The sequence below is a fragment of the Haliotis rufescens genome, unplaced genomic scaffold (assembly GCF_023055435.1).
Source record: "Haliotis rufescens isolate VD_foot unplaced genomic scaffold, xgHalRufe1.0.p SCAF_12, whole genome shotgun sequence".
Lineage (NCBI taxonomy): Eukaryota > Metazoa > Mollusca > Gastropoda > Lepetellida > Haliotidae > Haliotis > Haliotis rufescens.
In genome coordinates this window covers 5,112,118-5,135,670 of record NW_025963802.1, presented here as the reverse complement: position 1 = coordinate 5,135,670, position 23,553 = coordinate 5,112,118, and the positions used below count along the sequence as shown (strand labels likewise).

Genomic DNA, 23,553 nt, shown 5'->3' with positions numbered 1-23,553 from the left:
TGCACGCCCAGTGTTAAATTCCCCAATTGCGCAGATAATGAATATATTGCTTGTGGCGATAGTATACTTATATTATAAATATATCACATCTCAAACACATTCACGAGGGCATGTACCGTGTGATAGTAAATCGAATCCCAGATTCGCCATGACAATGTTTCTAGGTTTGTCAGCACCGCTCGTGGGTTTCACCTAAGTGGTAAACGTCTAAAACCTGAATCATTTCGGGCTTTCCTTCAGATCAAGATGACACGCCGTGGTATAAAAATACTGTTCAAATCGGCGTTAAACCAAGCTCACTCGCTTAATGTTATTTATGTAAATCGAAACATTTTGAAGAAAATAATTATCTACTACCTCAACATTGTGGCCCAAACACGCCCAGTCCTCTCCTTGGTCAGTAAGAACCTACCCCATGCCGTGATGTCGGACATATATAGGTGCTTCTCCGTCGTCTGGTTGTCTTGGGCAATTTAATGTCTCGCCCTTGTTTTGTGAACGAGCCTGTGGCGTCAGATGTTGCCTTGTTAGGGACAAGACGACGGGGGTGTATGATTGGCAAAGTTAAACGTGGAGACGGCAAAGGTGTGTGATCTTATCAAACGAACTACATTATGTGGCAAATGAGGAAAAATAAACCAGAGCCCCCCTGATTATTTGCTGCCCTTATCCAAACTTTGCCCGTTAACCATTTCGTATTGTCCTAAAGATTACACCAGGTCACGTATGAACGACAGAGCCCATGGCTAAAAAATAATTCAGGACGAAGCTATTTAATTTATTTCAAACAAAATGGTATGAAACTTCCGTGAAGATCCGGGGTAGAATAGGTCTTCAGCAACCCATGCTTGCCGTAAAAAGTGATTATGCTTGTCGTAAGAGGCGACTAACGGGATCGGGTGGTCAGGCTCGCTGACTTGGTTGATACATGTCATCGTATCCCAATTGCGTGGATCGATGCTCATGATGTCAATCACTGGATTGTCTGGTCCAGACTCGATTATTTACAGACCGCTGTCATATGGCTGGAATATTGCTGGGTGCGGCGTTAAACAACAAACAAACAAATAAAACAGTCAACTTTCGGTATCCTTAAATTTTGCTTTTAGTGCAACTGCTCAAATATCCATGCAAAAAAAAGATATATCATGTAACGAATGAAATCTCGCCGTCCACTTTGTGCTGGACGTTAAAACGTGCGGACTCGTATATATTGATTCCTTAACTTGACACACTATTTTATAGGCGACGATACTCATACAATACCAGATTTGATGAGAACCTTTGAATATGTACTATGGCAGGTACGTGTGACTAGGCAAGTAAATGGCAGCAGCTTCCAAATCAATGTCCGCAGCGTTCTAATGTTGGCTATTCAAACATGCACTTGTCAACGAGGGCAGATCAAGTTTAACTGCTTCTAGTGTCGCATGTTTGAACGAACACAGTTTATATCAATTCACTTAAACAACGTTTCTTTACGTTAGATTAAAGTATTTATTTAACAAACGTAAAATCCCATGCAACGATGACAACGCAACGCAACTAGTCAATATCAAAGGCGTTTACAGCAGCAGTACAGAGATACGGTTACATTGTCGTAAGAGGCAACCAAATAGATCGAGTGGTCAGTTTGTTTGTTTGTTTAACGCTGCACTCAGCAATATTCCAGCTGTATGACGGCGGTTTGTAGTGAGTGAGTGAGTGTGGTTTTACGCTGCTTTTAGCAATATTCCAGCAATATCACGGCGCGGGACACCAGGAATGGGCTTCACACAATGTGCCCATGTCGGGAATCGAACACGGGTGTTCGGCGTGACGAGCGAACGCTTTAACCACTAGGCTACCCGACCGCCCCCGGCGGTTTGTAAATAATCGAGTCTGGACCAGACAATCCAGTCAGTGATATAATGAGTATCGATCTACGCATTTGGGACACGATGACATACATCAACCAAGTTAGCGAGCCTGACCACCCGATCCCGTTAGTGTATGTATGTATGTATGTATGTATGTGTGTGTGTGTGTGTGTGTGTGTGTGTGTGTGTGTGTGTGTGTATGTATGTGCGGACGCACGCACGCACGCACGCACGCACGAACGTATGTATGTATGTTGTTTTCATGCATGCACGCACGCACGCACGCACGCATGTATGTAATGGTGTATGCATGTGTCTGAGTGGTGTGTGATGATGTCTGTATGATTGTGCGTGATGGTGTGTATGTGTCTGTCTGTGATGGTGTGTATCTGTGTAATTGTGTCTGTGTGATTGTGTATGTGATCTCGGTGATGTCATGTCGCTCCTTCCTGCGTTATGAGTGATGCTGATCCCTTGAGGTATGATTTCTCTCAGGGGTCGAAATTTCACGTTTGACGCAGGTTTCAAAGACAGAGACCATACATATGTATGTGTGTGTGTGTGTGTGTGTGTGTGTGTGTGTGTGTGTGTGTGTGTGTGTGTGTGTGTGTGTGTGTATGTATGTATGTATTATGGCAGTGTACGTCACTGCCACACTGTCCTACCGCTGTAGGGCATACATTTAAGAAACCAATGTGCATATGTTCTACTTGGAGTTCGGGATGTTTTTAGAAGCAAGCGGTCGTACTGTTACAACATAAATATCATTAAAATATTCCCACAAAATAAGTCAACTGGTGTCTGCAGACTATTGCAGGACATCTTTTGATATAAAACACCCCAATCGTGATTCTGAACTCAGCGACCCGTGAAGATCCGGGGTAGAATAGGTCTTCACAAACCCATGCTTGCCGTAAAAGGCGACTAACGGGATCGGGTGGTCAGGCTCGCTGACTTGGTTGATGCCTGTCATCGATCCCAATTGCGTGGATCGATGTTCATGATGTCAATCACTGGATTGTCTGGTCCGGACTCGATTATTTATAAAACTACTTAGTACATGTAGTTGGCGTTTTCTTCCTCAAATTTCCTTTAATCTTCTTGTCTTTGTTTTTATGGTTTACTCTTACTCACTAAGTAAGTAAGTAAGTAAGTAAGTAAGTAAGTAAGTAAGTAAGTAAGTAAGAAAGTAAATAAATAAATAAACCCCTTCCTTGCAGATATCAACCAGTGGCCTCACCTTCTAAATCGAACAAACCTATCAGTTCCCCATGCTGACCGAACTGTGCACCCATGTGAAGTGTCAAAGTACATCCACATGATTAATTTATATTTGTTGGTTTATTAGAAGCAACAACGGGACATCTCTTCGACTTTTTCTTGTCCACTCTCTTCAATCCCATGGGGGGAGGGGGGAGGGGGGAGGTGGGGGTACTCTAGTGGTAAAACCTTCGCTCATCACCTTGAAGGCCTGTTTCTGATTGCCCACATGGGTACAATGTGTGAAGCCCATTTCTGGTGTCCCCCCTGATATTGCTGGAATATTGCTTAAAGTGGAGTAAAATCCAACCCACTCACTCACTCAACCCTGTGGGGTTCTGTTAGAATAGATTCCCACCAAACCATGCTTTTCTGAAAAGGCAACCAAATGGATTGGGTGGTCATGCTTGGTGACTTGGTTGATTGGTGTCAACATTTCCTCACAATATTGATCACTGGATTGTCTGATAGATTAACAAGCTATTATTGCTGAGCGAGGTGTTAAACAACATATGAAACTGAGAAAACTATAGCTGTTCTTCTCACCTTCCTTAAAACTGTTTTAAACATGCAGAAAACTTCATTGTATGACAATTATTCAGTACAAATTGACAATTTCGTAAAAATTATGAATTAGTATGCTGGTATTAGAATCCATCTGCCCATGTATGTCACGTGTCAAAATTTCCAATGTGTTCAGGTTGCCTAGTGATTAAAGTGTTTGCCCGTCCCGCCGAAGACCTGGGTTCGATTCCCGACATGGGTACAATGTGTGAAGCCCATTTCTAGTGTCCCCCGCTGTGATAATGCTGGAATATTGCAAAAAGCGGCATAAAACCATACTCACTTACTCTCATTTCCATCACACTCCTCTCTCTATCACTCTCTCTTCTCTCTATCACTCTCTTCTGTTTCTGTTGGTAGTCCTAATAAAAGAACATTTCATATAATATGTTGCTGCTCTTTAAGACCACACAGAGCCTCTATTCCTGTTGGGGCGGTGGGTTAGCCTTGTGGTTAAAGCGTTTGCTCGTCCCGCCGATTCGATTCCCCACATGGGCACAATGTGTGAAGCCCATTTCTTGAATCCTCCGCGGTGATATTGCTGCGTAAAACCATACTCACTCACTCACTCTATTCTTGTCATAGTCGGGTGTACCCTGGGATAGTCGGGTGTACCCATTGGGTAGTCAGGTGAACCCTTGGTAAAAATTGCAAGAAAGAATGGAAGAACACAAGAAACGTTGCAATTGCTACTTTATTTTGACATCATAGTGTGGACGGTTTTATAGAATCCTTCACTGAAATACATGAAGTTGTCACATAGGATCTTATGAGCATCTCAACTCAACAATGTATATCATAATCATAAAAAAACAGGAGCTTACAAACGCATTGTAAATATTATGGATAACAAGGTCTGAAACATCAACCCTTGGCTTACAGGTGAGCTCGCCACATAATCTGACATCTTAATTAAAAGTACATTATTGTAAAAAGATATAGTTCTATGCATTACTTTAAATAAATTTGTTTTAAACTTTCATTTCCACACATAATCAGGTGAAAAACTATGCTTCTTATCAATAACCAATAACCTGAATCAGACCAAAAACATTTCCCAAATATTTTCATTAACTCTGTGTGTGTGATGGACATTGAAACCACAATAGTTTCCCCCTGCATCTTGCCCTGGACAATCTGTAATTTAAACCTCTAATGATGTCACTCTGTTATAAATATAGGTTAGACTTTTTCTGGGTAAACCCTTAAAGGAGTTATTCCCTCAGAATGCCCGGGTAAGGGGGCGTTCCAGCTTAAGTATGCCCGGGTAAGCAGGCATTCTGTGAAATTTAATGTTTTATAAACTTGCCTCTTGATGTGAACACAATTGTGTTTGATGATTTGTTAAAAGTCAAAAATTTGTTTTAAACATGAAAATTCCATGACGTGAATTGAACCTGCAACCTCACATATCGTGTTAAGTTTTGTAACCCACTGTTTTCCCACTCAGATGCTGGGGCAGGTGATGTGAATTTGTTCAGATTATCCTGTCATGACTCCATCTAGTCCAGGCTGCATGTGTTTTTTCTTGCACGCTTTGAGCGAATTCCTTTTATACCGCGATGTTTTCTTATTTTTCCTGGTATTTCTTGCATTAAGATGGTTCATAAGTAGGATATAAACTCCCCCTTCTGTCATGATGGAGAATGTAAGCCTGGGGAGTCGGGAAATTTGGTCGGGCCTTTGGCCCTCCCCTTTTCCCTGCTTGAGCTTACACCTCCGTCAAGACCTCGTGGGGAGTTAATATCCATAACATCAAGAAATAATTGGTCTGGCCCATGTAGTGTTAACAGGTCACATTACACAAGAACTATTTCATCCCTTGCTTTGAGATATGGTCCATATTTGATTATAGTAAACAAATGATCTACTGGTCATTCTTTAGTACAAACCACCATAACCGCTAATTTAATCTTCTCATATAAACAATAAAAGGTACCGTATTCGACATAATAAGCGCCTAGGACGCTCGTATTTGAATATTATTTTGGTGAAAAACAACAGAGTTGAAAGATCGTAAATGTGGTTTTTGCTGACAGCCTGAAATGTTTATATACGACAGATATATTTTTCCAGAATTTAATTTCCCATGATTAAGGATGCATATAACACACATATTATACGCGAATAAATAAGATTATTGTACATTGATCAATTTGAAGTTGTGCTAATTGGGATTGTTCACTAGCTAATATATTAGCAAATATCGCCGTGGGCGCTTATTAGAGCGGGGCGCTTAATTACGTCGAATACGGTATCTACTTTGCCAGGTCATTTGGATACATTCCAAAACCCAAGGACCATGAAGAGAGACAATTGTCCCTTTGTACCTTGATAATTATGTCAGATCCAATTTGGTGGGTACCGTTTGGTGATATTTTGAAAAGATTTACTCAAGAACAATCACAACTCACACACATGAATCCACTTACAAATCTTGTATACTGAGGGATGGTATCACATGAAAAAGACATCCCCTAAAAAGGAGGGTCTGGCCATCACCTTGATCTGATGTCGTGCATCTCCCTATACCAAGTGCAGCTGCCGACATTAGTGCAAACAACAGTCAGAAAAAAGTGAATGTGCAATAAAAAAGTGTGTTTGGTCCCCTGTGTTTTGTCACAAAACATTTCATACTCATTTCAAGTATATGGTAAGTATACACGATCTTATTGGATTGCAATAGTGAGTGAGTTGGGTTTAATGCCACTTTTAACAGTATTCCAGTTATATCACGGTCTGTCAGCTTAATGTGGGAGGAAAGCCCGAAGTGATGCAGGTCTCAGACGTTTACCATTTAGGTGAAACCCATGAGCACGGGTATGGTGCTGACAAACCTAGAAACATAAATGGGGTGAACCGGGATTCAAACCCACAACCATAGGTTTCTGGCATGCCCAAGGGACGCAACTCTGCACAGCAAATTGCGGCACCTAAGACAACTGGGCCACCCATTCCCCCCCGATTGCAACTGGGTAATACATATCCACATGATGGTATTGACAACTCCAGAAAGAGGTCCTAACGACTCATGGCCATCAGGCAGTACGATACATGAAACAGTCATGAATATCAAAATAAATCCTAATTCCCACTACCAACTACAAAGCTAAATGAGAGAAAATGAACTTAACAATTGCTATAGTCATTATCCCAGTACCTGTCTTTCAAACAAGGCCAAAAACGTGACAAAATGGAAAAATACTGATTTACATGCTGACCTGTGAATATCCGGGGCAAAGGGTCTTCAGCAACCCATGCTTGCCGTAAAAGGTGACTATGCTTGACTCAAGTCAGCAAGTCTGACCTTCCGATCCCCTTAATCGCCTCTTACTGCAAGCATAGTTGCCTGTTACGACAAGCATGGGTTGCTGAAGACCTATTCTACCCCGGATCTTCACGGGTTGTTAATATGATAGCAGGATGTAACATGAGGAATACAAGAATACAACACTGGTATCCATGTTGGTGGGACAAATCTTTATGATTATTATGCATCAATAAGAAACAGCTAATAAACTGGATATATTATTACATATTGCAATATCTACATTTGTAAACTATCTTAAATGAGCGAGTATGGTTTTACGCCCTATCATAAATCAGAATGGTTTGCTTGATGTTTGAAATCGGACTACTTGAACAGCATTACTTATATTAGTAAGACGATTCACCACATTCCAGACAATGACAAAAATGGTTGTGAAACTTGCACTTAGACTAACATTTTGGGCCATCTTTTGCTTATATGTGAGGTAGATTTTCACATCGGTGTGTGGTAATATTGGCACTTAATATCAGGGATTTACCAAAATATTCCATGTTTGAGTGAGTGATTGATTGAGTGAGTGAGTGAGTGATGAGTTAGGGTTAAGTACTTTAAACTCTGCTTTGAACAATATTCCAGTGATATCACAGTGTGTAACTTTAATGTGGGAGGAAACCTAAAGTGATGCAGGTCTCAGACATTTACCACTTCGGTGAAACCGAGGAGCTCTGGTATGGTGCTGACAAACCAATGATCATTATCAAAGTAAATCTGAGATTTGAACCCCAATCATAGGATTCTGTTGTGCCTAAGGGAAGCCACTCTGCACAGCAACCTGCTGTGCCTCAGATGACAAGGCTTTTAAATGCCCCACACCCATGTTTGATATTAACAAAGTAATAAATCATAATAAATGATATTAACATCAACATTTTGATAAATTCATAGAAATACAGCTCATCTTTTCCAGATTGATTTCCTCTCAAATATTGTCAGTGCTTAACACAGAGATAGAGTGACACAAATCTGTTGCATTTATGGTTTTGATATAATGCTGCAATGCATACAATTTCAGTAAAGCCTCACATATGAGGGTATACTGTTCAAGGGCAGAGCTGTAAGGTAGGATAATAGTAAGGCGGGAATAGGTCAATTGGTGGGTGAATCACAATCACTTTACCTCCATAAAGAATATGATGGGTGCTTCTTGTAAACTGAACAAAATATGTCCTGTGACAAAGTGCAAAATGAAGATTAGTACAAAACTGAGAATAGAAAACAATGTTATCCCTCAATCTACAGAGATTCACACACAACAGTCACAATACTAACAACCCTTGCTGTAATAAAATAGTTCAATATCACAGTTTTTGTAAACAATATTCAACATTACATAACTCTTTTATATTCCAGTTGACAAAACATTGATTCAAATGCTGCTACTCAAAACAATACATTAATAACAATAAATGTCCATTAATATAGCCTTAGACTCCACATTGAAGCATGTTCAAAGCTTACAGTCAGTGAGTGAGTATGGTTTTACGCCGCTTTTGACAAAGTGACATATTAGACGTTTACCATTTCGGTAAAACCCACAAGCATGGGTATGGTGCTGACAAACCTAGAAACATAATCGGAGCAAACCAGGATTTGAACCCACAATCATTGGTTTCTGGTGTGTCCAAGGGACTCAACTCTGCACAACGAATTTGGCGCCTTAGACGACTGGGCTACCCGTGTCCCCTCAGTCACTAAGGACATACAACTTGTAATTTAGAGTGTAGCAGGGCTAACACTAAGGAGTTTTTAGGTGTCCCCCATCTGTGTACGCTCCTTCAGGAATGTTGAAAAATATCCCACCTGATTTGTGACCCTTGTATTTTGCCCAGAACATGACAACAAATGACTGACCCTCAAACATCCAGTTTGTTCCTGTTTTTACACCCGAGAGATCAATTCTAGTTTTACTGCTCAACATTTGATAAGAATATTTAGTTTGAACCATGACAATATACATAAAGAGCATTATCATAGAATAACATTGATACAGAAACAGGAAGGTTATAACATTACTACTTCAAGCTATGTGTCTCTGGTGTACACTAGCACTTGCCATTCAGCTGAAGCAACTGTCCCCATGTGAAAGACATCCTGTGGGGAGGACAATATGAAAAGGATTTTGGAAAGATTTTGGAAAGATTTTGGAAATTATTCCAGTCTTTCCAATAAAAAACTTGCAGTGAAAAAGCATTAAGATGCTGCAACAGCCATGAAACAGTAGTTTACTTGAAGCTGATACAGTGACAAGATCTCGGACGGCCTTCATCAATACTTCACAGGTTTTGAAGACTCTATTACTCAGGTACTTGTAAGGCCACTTTGTAGTAACCATGTTTACCATACAAACCCTATAAGTGTTGAAACCAATGAGCACTAAAACTACATTGTACAAACGTCAATATTTCATGTGACATGTGACATGTAAGGGCTGGGACGGGTAACTCGGGTACTCGGGTCGGGTGGTTCCCACAGGACTACCCGGACCCACGGTTAATCACATGATATATTGTTTGATCACAAAAACTCACTACAGCCCAGTGGTTACACCACAAGTCGCTAATGTTTATATTTCTTTCTGACTTGTATATGTCTGAGTAAAGATAAAGCTTCAGCCAACTTCAGTATTTGATACATGTATCTAAAATAGATTTTGCCAGGGCTGCGATCTGGTCTGATTCCCAATCAGACATTTTGTCCCCAACTATTCAGACCTGCAGTGGGTACCCGAGTAGGGCCGGGTAAAAGGGGATCGGGTACCCGGGTAGTAGTAAATCTGAACTCGTCCAAGCCCTATAAGCCATGTGCCCATATACTCTCCACATTGCTAGTAGGGTTTAAGGCTGGGACGGGTAACTCTGGTTCTCCGGTTGGGGGGGGGGGGGGGGGGTACTGAGTAGGACCCAGGTACCCACAGGACTACCCTGACCCGTGTCTAGTCAACATGATATATTCATAAAGACAAAAGTTCACAAATGTCTGCATTTCTTTCTGACTATGCACACAATACTTCTGACTTTTATATTTTTGAATAAAGATAAGACTTCAGTCAACTACAGTGAACGCATGACAAGATTGTTTAATATTTAAATACCTTTTGCCAAAAAGTATTCCCAATTAGACATTTTATACGCAACTCTTGAGACCTACAGCTGGTACCCGGGTAGGGTCAGGTAATAGGGGGTCGGGTAACTGGGTAGTACATTTGGACCCGCCCCAGCCGGGTTCACAAAGTTCATGCCCAGAGTAGGGTTCATGTGACCTCATATCAATCATATTGATGTCTAAAAAAGACAAATGCCTCTACGACACCATACATCGGCTGTATGTATCCGTGGAGAAATGCAGTGTATACAAACTCATTAGGTAATGACGTTGGCCCACGGCTAGTTGTGAATTTTCAAAGGGCTAGTGGAACCCTTAAGACTATTATTCTTGCTTTGTATCAAACAACTACCCTGCATGGCTGCCTAAAGCTTTGTGCTCATTTCTTACAGTATTTTCCGCTAGTTTAAGTAAAGCAAATTAATGACTCAGGTATACAACGAACAATGAAGCAACAGATAACCAAAGAAATGGTAGGTACTCATTCACACCTAGATATACCTAGATATTCTCCTTCTCAATTGGAATTGCACAGTTGGGACTTCAGAGATAATCGACATCTAATTGCACACCGGACTAAAGCTAAATAATGATACTGGACGGAGAGTGATGAACTTAGCACTGGACAAAGAACACTATCTCGCTGCAGTCATAGCCAGTGAGACACAGTGCTCTCCCTTGACCGTCAACAAACTGACCCCCGACAAGCTGTACATCAGTCACACTGTCTGTGTGTTTGTACTGTATCTGAAATTAGATTAGAGATTCATAAACAGACATGTAAAAAAATTGTGAAAATATAATAATGATAACTTGAGGACAAAATATATTTATAATAATTTAATCCAAGCCCACCTCACTACCAAGCACCCTGCCTCACATCATCTTACTTAGGGGGCAGTCGGATAAAGCGTTTGCTCGTCACGCCGAAGACCCGGGTTCGATTCCCGACATGGGTACAATGTGTGAAGCCGTGATATTGCTGGAATATTGCTAAAAGCAGCGTAAAACCATATTCACTCACTCACTCATCTTAATTAGAATTGGTCAGAGCAATCTATGATTGTCACAAGAGGCAACTACTGCGGTAAATGGATTGTGTGGTCAGACTTGATGACTTGATTTTGTGCCATCATACATCATACCCTGTGTATGTAGGGCAATGCTCTTGATATCAACCACTGGTTTGTCTGGTCTAGGCACAATAATTTACAGGGTTCAATCATACCACTGAAATATTGGTGAGTACATCTTTAAACAAAAAAAAGCCCCAATTATGTACTGGAGCGGAGTCAAGCTATCTACAAACGTATTGTATCGGGAAGAAGTGTATCATTACAGGCCTAATCAAATGAAAAAAGACATCATAATCCTACCTGTGGCACAGTTCCCTCCTTTAGCTTCCATACTCGGAAAGATGCATCGTCACTCACGGACAACACCTGAAATATTAGATCAACAATCTTAAACTTGGAGATCACAGGAAAAACACAAGCAAAATATTCTACCCTTATCAAGTTAACTTACACATCCTGATGAAAAACCTTGCTTCTGATTGTGAGGTTAGGTGAAACTGGGTTAAACGTCATGTTCAGGATTACATAGAGCTTATATATAGAGATATGGATGTATGTACAGCTGCTTTTGCTAATCCGGACAATTTGCTGTTAGAGTTCTAGTCCACAGAGATACTATGTGGCAGTTTAACATGAATACCTGATTCAGACACAGTAAACCGACTCCAAGCCTACCAGTCCTTATTTTAGCCCCTGAATGCTGAGGTGCAAGGCAGGGAAACAACAAGTAACATCTTCTAACATTGTTTGGTATGAAGTAGCTGGGAATCGAACAACTGACTTCAACCGTCCGGACAGAACCGCTGTATCCACTAGACCATGGAGGGAGTTATTCTGATTGTAATTACTTTCTATCTGAGACAACTGATAAACTGGTGTAAAAATACCAGCTATTCAGCTGTGAAATCTGTTGCATTATGGATTCCCTGTGCTGTACCTGTGGCAAGGTTTATTTACCATGGACAAATATTCCGTAATTCCTAGATTGGAGTAAGTTATTCTGTATTTAACCCTTATCATTTCAAGACACTGAATGAAGTGAAACATATGTAAGGTCAAACCTTTAAAGAAACATCACTATTCTATTGTTTTAGAGATGCAACATTAATTATTTGTGGCATGAACAATTGTTGACATGATTTTGTTTGCTTTCAACCATGGCATTATCTTGCTTCATCACTGATCAGCTTAGAGAATTGTTAAAACAAGTTATGTATATGTGTGCAATTATTGGAGAGTTATTAGTATTATCTAGGGCTGGGACGAGTCCAAAAGTAACTACCCGGGTACCCACCCCCCTATTACCCCTATTACCCGACCCTAACCGGATACCCACTTTAGGGTCTCAAGTGGCTCTAAATGTCCGATAGGGAACATTTTTAGCATAGCCCTGGCAAAATGTATTTAGATACATGTATTAAACAATCTGGTCATTCATACACTGAAGTTAAATTAAGTTAAGTTAAACAATATGTCACGTGACTAACCACGGGTCCAGGTAGTCCTGTGGGTACCCGGGTTCTACTCAGTACCCCTCGGACCTGGGTACCCGAGTTCCCCGTCCCAGCCTGAGTACTATTATACAAAATCTTTAAGATGTTTGAACACTAAGAAGTTATACTTTGTTTTATTCGGAAGCAGAAATATAATCCTGCGCTGATCGTGTGTCCGGCTGATGCTGAAAATCCCCTAGAAATCAATCACAATGTAGAGTCTGAGGTGAAACTACAATTCCACACTAAACTATCTCTATACAAACAAACTCACCATTCCATTTTCCTGAGATATGTCAATGGCATTGATCCATCGAGCATGTGCGGTGACCTCTGCACCTATCTTTCCACTTGCTGCACTGTAGACACGCAGGTGGCCGGAACCGTATCCTCCCACGATGATACCCCGCCACAGAGCTATGCTGCTGCATGGGCTCCTGAACAGATACAGTACACTGTCAGACAACGGCACATCACATCTAATACTACCAAACTGCTGCATGGGCTCCTGAACAGATACAACACACTGTCAGACAACGGCACATCACATCTAATACTACCAAACTGCTGCATCACATCACACACATTGTCAAACAGCTGCATCATATCACACACATTGTCAAACAGCTGCATCATATATCACACATTGTCAAACAGCTGCATCATATCACACACATTGTCAAACAGCTGCATCATATCACACACATTGTCAAACAGCTGCATCATATCACACACATTGTCAAACAGCTGCATCATATCACACACATTGTCAAACAGCTGCATCACATCACACACATTGTCAAACAGCTGCATCATATCACACACATTGTCAAACAGCTGCATCATATCACACACATTGTCAAACAGCTGCATCATATCACACACATTGTCAAACAGCTGCAAAGCAATACATCAAACACACAGCCCAACAGTTGAATCACATCATATCATGTTAACACTGTCAAACACTTTCCACAAAAGCCAGATTAACCAATCATAGAGAGGGACACAATGTTTGTTATCAGTTGAATGGGAACTTCTCCAGTAACTAGGCTCAGCTTCAAGGAGCGATTATGCTGCAAGTCTGATGCCCATTTCCAGACTAGATTAAGAAAATGCAATAACAATCCCATTAAAATCAGATCTTGTACTTCAATACAATACCTATCTGCCTGAAGATCTGAGAACAGCTCCATAGGAGCATGTCAGGGTGAACCATGAGATATCTAAATGAAGGACGCCACAGAGCTGAGATATGACAGGTTTTAAACATCCACAAAAATATATTGGTGTGGGTTTCCTTATGTACATTCTAAGGAGGACATTTAGGAATCAGATATGCTGTTCTGAAGGCCTCGTTCACTGATACTGAGAGCGGATTGGGAAGTTCACCTGACGTGACCTTCCACGGAGGTGTCTTCAGATCTACACACGGAGTGGTATGTTATCAGGCAAAAGATCTGATTTGGATGAGATTGTTGCAATAAGAGCATGGTTGGTTGTTTTGTTGTTTAGTGCCGCACTCAGCAATATTCCAGCTTTATGGAGGCAGTCTGTAAATAATCAAACTGGACCAGACAATCCAGTGCTTATTATCATAAGCATCGATCCATGCAACTGGGATCGATGACATGCATCAACCAAGTCAGCGAGCCTGACCACCCGATCCTGTTTGTCGCCTTTTACGACAAGCAAAGCCGCCTTTTACGGTAAGCATGGGTTGCTGAAGACCTATTCTACCCTGGATCTTCACGGGTCCGAGAGAGACATGCATGAAACTGACACATTATCTGTGGAATTAAGGTAATAAATAACACAAACTTAGAAATTGGAAACAAGAGAGTGATGGTTGAAATAACCTCGCTTGGACAAATGTCACAAGTCTAGCCTCCAACATCAGCATCAATTTCACTTTGAAAATGCAATATAAATTTACCCTCAAGCAGACATTCCGTCAACCTTGCCAAACTCCACAGTGACAGTTACATCATGATCATTTGCCATCACACTTTCTTGTGGAAGTATCGTGGTATTTTTGAGTCCTATAAAGCTCTCGAACCCACATGACACCAGTTTGCAGGGACTGGATGAATAGTTTTTTTTTTAAATATTTAACTTAAATACCCACACGTGTAAAAACTAGTGGGTAACAGAAATTTGAATACCCAGATAGAATTACCGATACCCAATGAAAATGAAATGCATGGGTAAAATACCCACAACACCAAAAGCTTATCTGGAGCTCTGCCTTAAGTCTTAAGACAAAAGATGACGTTGGCACCTACCCCCCTCCTGCGATCTTGAGAGTCTGTTGCAGCTGCTGCCCTGCTGCCTTCCACACGTAGATGCTGCCCCTCTCGTCCCCGCTCACCATCATCTCCTTCTCCGAGGCCAAGTCACAGATGGCGCATGTGTGCGCTGGAAACCAAACATGTTCCCCATTACACTGTGAGGGATTGATCTAGGTTGAACGCTGCTTTGAACAGAATATATGGCCTATGTGATGTGATGTGATGTGATGTGATGTGATGCATGTTGTAATCTAATCTAATCTAATCTAATCTAATCTAATCTAATCTAATCTAATCTAATCTAATCTTATCTAATCTAATAAGTATATATGACAGACAGACTGAGGACCAAAATTAGTGAAATCTGCAACTTTTGTCACATTAAAATCCTGTAAAGTTATATCATTGGGTGTGTCTTGACCAAATCACCGGTAGATTCAAAGAAAACATTTGTACACCTGATTGCTGTTTTCGGCTTAGTTTATGAGAAAATACACAAGGTAATCCCTGCATGTAAAACTCTCTTTTCACTTATTTCACAGGCAGCTATTTAAGGTTGCATTTTGGCGATGTCAACCGGCGTTCGATAGCCAGCCAAGCATTTGACAATAAAACTTCGCATTTCGTCCTAAATAACTGTTCCAATAACTATTTCCATACATAAACATGATTTGTATCTGTTTTCCTTGAATAAGGGTTCTGCAAATAAAGTTGAAATGACCCTTGCCTCGATACAGATTGTCAAACCAGCTGACATGGTAAAACAATCAACATCCGTGAATAGAGAGCCGGAAGTACTGGTAAGAATTGAGTTACCCCTGAACACTGGTTGACCACTGTACTGGCCCTCTCACACACCAGGACATTTTTTGTAGCAAGTCTGTCTTGTAACTCACAAACATTGTGATTCAAAATAACTAAGCACATGATATTTCAGATTTTTAAAAAAACTACTGATAGGATCATTAGAGTACCAACCTTTGAGAGCTTCCTGGTAGGTTATATTTGTTCCTTTGGGGGGCATGTTGAACACCAAGATCTGCCCACTTTCAGTCCCTGCAAGTAGAATTGTATCATATTTACATGGCAGAAAAACAAACAGCCATAGGCTCTGGGATGGGATGGGATGGGATGGGTGTGGTGGTTGGTGGTGGTGTTTGATTTCAACTACCGTATTCGACGTAATAAGTGCCCAGGGCGCTCTCAGAATTTGAAATAGGGGGCTCTTATTAGAATATTATTTTGGTGAAAGTTGAAGGATAGTAAATTTCATGGTTTATGCTGACAGCCTGAAATGTTTATATACGACAGATATATTTTTTCCAGGATTTAATTGCCCATAATTAAGGAGGCATATGACACATGAGTGCATATTATACACGAAGAAATAAGTCTTGAGTACATTGATCAATCGGAAGGGGTGCTGATTGGGATTTTTCACTAGCCAATATATTAGCAAATATCGCCGTGGGTGCTTATTAGAGCAGGGCGCTTATTACGTCGAATACGGTATGTTACAGACAAAACCAAGCTCGCTGAAAAACCATGCTGCAGTTTAACATGGATACCCTACTCGGACACAGTATACTGACTCAGAGCCAACAAGTTCCTGTCTTATCCTCTCAATGCCGTGTCAGGCAGGGTAACAACAAGTACCATCTTTTAACATCTTTTCGTCTAATGCGTCTGGGGATCGAACCACCAACCTTTCACTCTCTGTGCAGATGCTCTATCAGTCGGACCACAACAGTAATGTGTGGGTGTACGCAACCACAATAAGATGATGAAATCGGCCCAAACTAGTTCAAAACCATTGAAAAACAGCACTAGCAACCAAAAACTGCCAGTCACTGTCATTTCTATGTAAAATTTACCATTTAAATGTGAAGAACTGTCCTATACTACTAAGTACTCATAAATGAGAATAAAAAGTGTAAAAGAAAAAGAAACCAAAAAAAGCTTTAACTTATTTGTTTATCATTCATAAGTAGAAAGGTTATCAACAAGATGTTGAAAAAGTTGTTTAACGTGTTTACCTCTAGGCCAAATATTTTGCAAACAATAAACAAGAGTCCTCTGTAGATGACATGCAATTCGGAAATGGAGTTAAACCTCATGTTTAGTTCATTGCCATTGGATACCTTCAGTTGAGTGAAGAACAAAATGCTGTTCAGTTATTTTCAATATTTCACATCATCAAAAGACACTAGTGTACCACTAGACTGATCTGTATAGCAAGCTTCATAAAAGATTATTCAACGGTTTAAAATTCTACTCTGGAAATGAGCACTACCCTCATTTTCAGTATAAATCCAACTTTTCGTCATGCAAACAAAAAACATTAAAAAACAAAAATCCCAAATCATCAAAAAGCACCAGTTCAGCACTAAACACTGGTCTGGTGCGTATAGCAAGTTTCAACAAGAAATCTTCAGCAGTAATAAGAATTCTGCTCCTGAAATGGAAAATGGACAGAGGACAGACAGACGGACATGCTCATCGCTGTATCCCCCGATTTTCAAATGGGATAAAAACAACAGGCCTTAGTTTCATTGACTCTAATTCACTAAATATCAGTGGTGGGATGATACCTAGATGCATCGGTGGATCGCGATTTTTAACTTCTCGACACAAGTATCGATCACAGTCGCACACTAAGTAAAGATTCTGACCTTGAATGTTTGCTTTAATAACTGTTCCACTAAACACAAATCAGTAGTGCAAATTAATAGTGAAAACATAAATATTTTCATCCATTGTGCCATACTTGACAGTGCCATCTGTAAATCATTAGTGTGCCATCTTTTCTATCAAAAAGATTACGCACCACAGATAAGATTACATGCAAGAATCGAGATACATATTGGATCGTGAGTAAGGTACCGTGATACGTATTGGATCTCACAGTTGGTGTATCGTCCTAGCCCCTCTACATATTGTCTCTAGTCATTCTCTGAAATGGTATAGTATGGGTCCTTTTGGCAGGTGCTGAATTTCCATGTAATGCATTCCTAATGTAGATTACCGTATTCGACGAAATAAGCGCCCCGTACTAATTAGCGCCCACGGCGATATTTTCCAATATATTGGCTAGTGAACAATCCCAATTAGCACCCTTCCGACTGATCAATGTACACAATTTGTATACATTTATTCGTGTATAATACGCACTCGTGTGTTATATGCACCCTTAATTACGGGCAATTAAATTCTGGAAAAATATATCTGTCGTGTATAATATGCACAGACTTTTCTTTTGTATCATTTCAGGCTGTCAGCAGAAACCATAAAATTTACGATTTTTCGACTCTTTCACCAAAATATATTCTAACAAGAGCCCCCCCCTATTTCTAATTTTGAGAGCACCCTGGGCGCTTATTATGTCGAGTATGGTACATCCATCAAAACATTACTGAGGTATATGCACTGTATCACATCAAAGAGTACTGTAACAGCCCAACATTAGATGCAACTAATAAGCTTTTGTTGAAGACAACATATCACACCTACCGACACATATAAAATTATCTCCAACTCCTGAGATGCCACGACCAAAATTACTGCTGTCTGAAAAAAACCAAAATCAGACCTTTCATAATTATTGATGAATTTTTGTTTGTTTGTTTTTGGTTTCATGCCGCATTCAGCAATATTCCAGCCATATGACAGCAGTCTGTAAATAATCAAGTCTGGACCAGACTATCCAATGATTGACATCATGAGAATCAATCCATGCAATTGGGACAGGATGACATGCATCAACCAAGTCAGCAAGACTGATCACCCGATCCCGTTAGTCGCCTTTTAAGACAAGCATAGTTGTCTTTTACGACAAGCATAGGTTGCTGAAGGCCTATTCTCTACCCGAATCTTCACGGGGTGATGAACATTGAGATGGGTACACCTGAATCTTCCTCACCATGCTCACAGAACAACATAGAATCTGTAACATTGACAGGAGAGAGCGAGTGAACACTGATTAAAGCATGTTACGCTGCAGTCAGCAATATTCCAGCTTCATAACAGCAGCGTGTAACTAATTTATTCTGGGCCAAACAAGTGGTTGATAGTAGGAGCAATGTCATCCGGTCACACTTTGTCAACACTCAATAATTATTGGTCAGCGGTTACAACAAACATGAACATGAGTGATTGTTGTTTAATGCAGCGCTCAGCAATATTCCAGCAAGCTGTAAATAATCAAGTCCGGACCAGATAATCCAGCGATTGACATCATGAACATCAATCTACGCAAATGTGATACTATGACATGCATCGATCAAGTCAGTGAATCTGACCACTCGATCCCGTTAGTTGCCTCATACAACAAGCATGGGTTGCTGAAGACCAATTCTAACATTACAAACATGAAAAGATTTTGAAAATATCTGTTGACGTTAAGTTGAAGGTACACATGCTTTGCAAATCCTGCAAATGGACCGAAATCTGAACGGCAGTTTACAAACTGATGTTGATTTCGATACACGATTTTGATTGGACAATGCATAGACTCATTAGTCAAGCCAAAATATAACTCCACAATTCCAGCCTAGTTTGACAAGGGTGGAAACTGGACTTTTATAGCCAGTTACATATAGTCTGGAAGGTAATTTAAGGTACCAACGTTTACTACAATATCTGAAAAACTATCGGACCTACTCCAGTCAAAGTTGGTATGAGATTATTAAACAGTCATACATAACTGGATATTACATTTAAAGTCAATCGGTGCATGAATAAAAAATCTGTCTCGGAATCACGCAAGCACGAATACGGTGTTAGCGTTGGGCGTCTCAACGTGCGTGATTCCCGTGCACCCTTTCGAGTTGAGTTGATTGGTTGAACTGTGTCATATGGCCCTGTGACAAAGGGGTAGCATTATGCAGATGGCTGTTTCAATGAATGCTCGTTCCACCCGTGACGAACAGGTCTGGTTGTTGATGAAATATAGTGACAGCTAAATAGACAGATTCTTTATTCATGCACCGATTGTCTTTAAATGTAATATCCAGTTATCATGGAGTATCATGACTGGAGTAGGTCCGATAGTTTTTCAGATATTGTAGTAAACGTTGGTACCTTAAATTATGTAAATTACCTTCCAGACTATAGATATAACCTATCACAAGACACTGTGCAATGTTACATGACAACTTACCACCAGAGTCACTGAGAGCATGCCAGTATATCATCACAGAGCCATCAGGTTCAAACATCTGCAGATAAATGAAATATCATTCATGATCAGTCGAGAAATAAATGATAACAATATCTGTACATTCATATAGCATTAAACTCCTGTGAAAAGTCTGAGCTGTTCTGGACATATCATTGTAGATAACTTCTCTGAAGACATTAACCCACTGACCCAAATCAGCTAAGAAATGGCACTAGTCATATCAAGGACTTGTAGACATCTGCCATTTGTAAGGGTTTTGTTGTCATCACAAGGACTAGTGGACTAAAACTGTTAGTTTCTATCAGTGCAAATATAACGTCCTGACCCCAAGGTTGCTCTGAGAGCTTACTGTTTGAGAGAAGAAAAGATCACACATGAAAATACATACTAAACATTGTTAACTTAATGGTAGTTCTCCAAGATAGCTGAAGGGTTTTGAAAGGAAACACCTACAGTGATCCCTCGCTACAACACTACCTTTGGTGTCCCCTTCCCTACAAAACTACCTTTGGTGTCCCCCTCCGTCCAACACGACCTTTGGTGTCCCCTTCCCTACAACACTACCTTTGGTGTCGCCCTCCCTACAACACTACCTTTGGTGTCCCCCTCCCTACAACACTACCTTTGGTGTCGCCCTCGCTACAACACTACCTTTGGTGTCGCCCTCCCTACAACACTACCTTTGGTGTCGCCCTCCCTACAACACTACCTTTGGTGTCGCCCTTGCTACAACACTACCTTTGGTGTCCCCTTCCCTACAACACTACCTTTGGTGTCCCCCTCCCTACAACACTACCTTTGGTGTCCCCTTCCCTACAACACTACCTTTGGTGTCGCCCTCCCTACAACACTACATTTGGTGTCGCCCTCCCTACAACACTACCTTTGGTGTCCCCCCTCCCTACAACACTACATTTGGTGTCACCCTCGCTACAACACGACCTTTGGTGTCCCCCTTGCTACAACACTACATTTGGTGTCACCCTCGCTACAACACTACCTTTGGTGTCCCCTTCCCTACAACACTACCTCTGGTGTCCCCCTCCCTACAACACTACATTTGGTGTCGCCCTCCCTACAACACTACCTCTGGTTTCGCCCTTGCTACAACACTACATTTGGTGTCGCCCTCGCTACAACACTACATTTGGTGTCACCCTTGCTACAACACTACATTTGGTGTCGCCCTCCCTACAACACTACCTTTGGTGTCCCCCCTCCCTACAACACTACATTTGGTGTCACCCTCGCTACAACACGACCTTTGGTGTCCCCCTTGCTACAACACTACATTTGGTGTCACCCTCGCTACAACACTACCTTTGGTGTCCCCTTCCCTACAACACTACCTCTGGTGTCCCCCTCCCTACAACACTACATTTGGTGTCGCCCTCCCTACAACACTACCTCTGGTTTCGCCCTTGCTACAACACTACATTTGGTGTCGCCCTCGTTACAACTCTACATTTGGTGTCACCCTTGCTACAACACTACATTTGGTGTCACCCTCGCTACAACACGACCTTTGGTGTCGCCCTCGCTACAACACTACATTTGGTGTCCCCCTCGCTACAACACTACATTTGGTGACCCCCTCGATACAACACGACTTTTGGTGTCCAAACTACCTTATTGTGAAAATATATGTAAACAGAACTTGGAAAAAGTTCACGATATGAATACAGATCAGTGGTCATCTTTGATGATGAAATAAACAGATATTACCTGTATACCCCTCTGTGATGTCAGTATCAGGACAGTCCTCACTGGCAGGATAATCCATTTTACCTATCCAAACAAGAGCACAAGTACAAAGGTTAGTGATTGCTGTTTTAAGCAACACAAAAGACAAGCGATAACAGAAGTCAAGACAGACAGATTCTAACAAGTGGTTGATTGCATGTTGTCTGGTATAATCACAATCACGACACACAATCAACTAGATCACACACTGCTCAACCGTCTTTATATATTTCTCACCTACAGATGTAAAACATGGTGGACAAAACATATGTCAAACATCATAGCCTGTAGTGAACATGGTAAAAACACCATGCAACTTCATCAGGATGAAAAATAGGTAGATTTTCAGATCTTAAGCATATTACTGATTTGATGACATGTTTACAAAAACAATGAATAATCTTTATTTAGGAAATAAAACAAAGGTAACCCTAAACTTTAAAACTGCCCTTAAACATGTTAAATTTAAAGTAAAGAATGTCCAAGGTCTCAAATCGTAATGGCAGAAACAACAATGAACAAGAAGAGCTTAACATGCTTAATGGGTAGAATCCTTTGATGAAATCACATGAACATGATATATTGTGATGGAATCATATGCCCTGGATATGTTGACCCGTGAAGATTCCGGGGTAGAATAGGTCTTCAGCAACCCATGCTTGCCGTAAAAGGTGACTATGCTTGTCGTAAAAGGCGACTAACGCTGACTTGGTTGATGCATGTCATCGATCCCAAATGCGTGGATTGATGCTCATGAAATCAATCACTGGATTGTCTAGTCCAGACTTGATTATTTACAGAACGCCGTCATATAGCTGGAATATTGCTGAGTGCGGCGTTTAACAACAAACCAACTAACCCCGGATATGTTAATTTGAGCGTACATTTGTGCTGATTCAAACCTGCATGCTACCAATCTGAGTTGACATGAGTTAACTGCACTGGTTGCTTTAACAAGGAGGCATTATGAAACACATTTTTTGCAGTCACATCAGTTGAATAGCTGCACTCACACAATCTGGCAATGCGAATATTTTCGATTTGGCTGAATAGTCTCCCCTGTTTGTTCAGTCAATCGGCAGTGTGATTGACGTATCAGCGACGACAATGCCCCTACAAGTCGTATTACTACTGATTACAATGCAATGTATTTATTTCCATAGTCATGCAGTTCAAAAATATATTATGATTCATAACTGAAAAATATCAATATCACCTGGGTAATGAAAGGACTGCCTTGGGTGGCGGTGGGCTCCTTGCAAACGACCTGTCTCCCGGTGACTGTGGTTCCGTCGGTTGTAGCAGTTACCAGGTTGACAGTCGACTTGTGCACGACAGCATAGTTCAGTGAACCCTTCTCTGGGGTTGCAAGAATGCTAAGATTGTTTGGTAAAGCAGACGTGCTACCTTTGATTACAACTGGCTTTTCTTTGCGATACATTTTTCAGGGCTAGATTTGATGACAACTAACGGGAACCTGTTGCCCAGTACGCTATTTTCACGCATGCGTATCAAAAGAAAAGGGACCAGTTATTTTGTCAGAGAATTATTTTGTATTTTCAATAAATCTAGTTTCGCTATAGCATTTTAAAACTGTTTGTGGGTATTTGACAATTATATATTATTATCAATGCACATATGTTTATATCAGTTAA

General features: G+C 40.8%; 1 protein-coding gene across 1 annotated transcript; it reads right to left on the bottom strand.

Annotated features, from left to right (window-relative positions):
• Positions 1-8,073: 8,073 nt before the first annotated feature.
• LOC124138051 (WD repeat-containing protein 54-like) lies at positions 8,074-23,393 on the bottom strand. Its single transcript, XM_046504558.2, has 9 exons — positions 23,115-23,393; positions 21,881-21,943; positions 20,135-20,192; positions 18,487-18,543; positions 15,955-16,032; positions 14,971-15,103; positions 12,960-13,122; positions 11,493-11,558; positions 8,074-10,863 (listed from the first exon to the last, which is right to left on the bottom strand). The coding sequence occupies exons 1-9, from the start codon at positions 23,337-23,339 to the stop codon at positions 10,732-10,734; spliced, it is 975 nt and encodes a 324-aa protein (XP_046360514.2). The 5' UTR covers positions 23,340-23,393; the 3' UTR covers positions 8,074-10,731.
• Between the last annotated feature and the right edge of the window lie 160 nt (positions 23,394-23,553).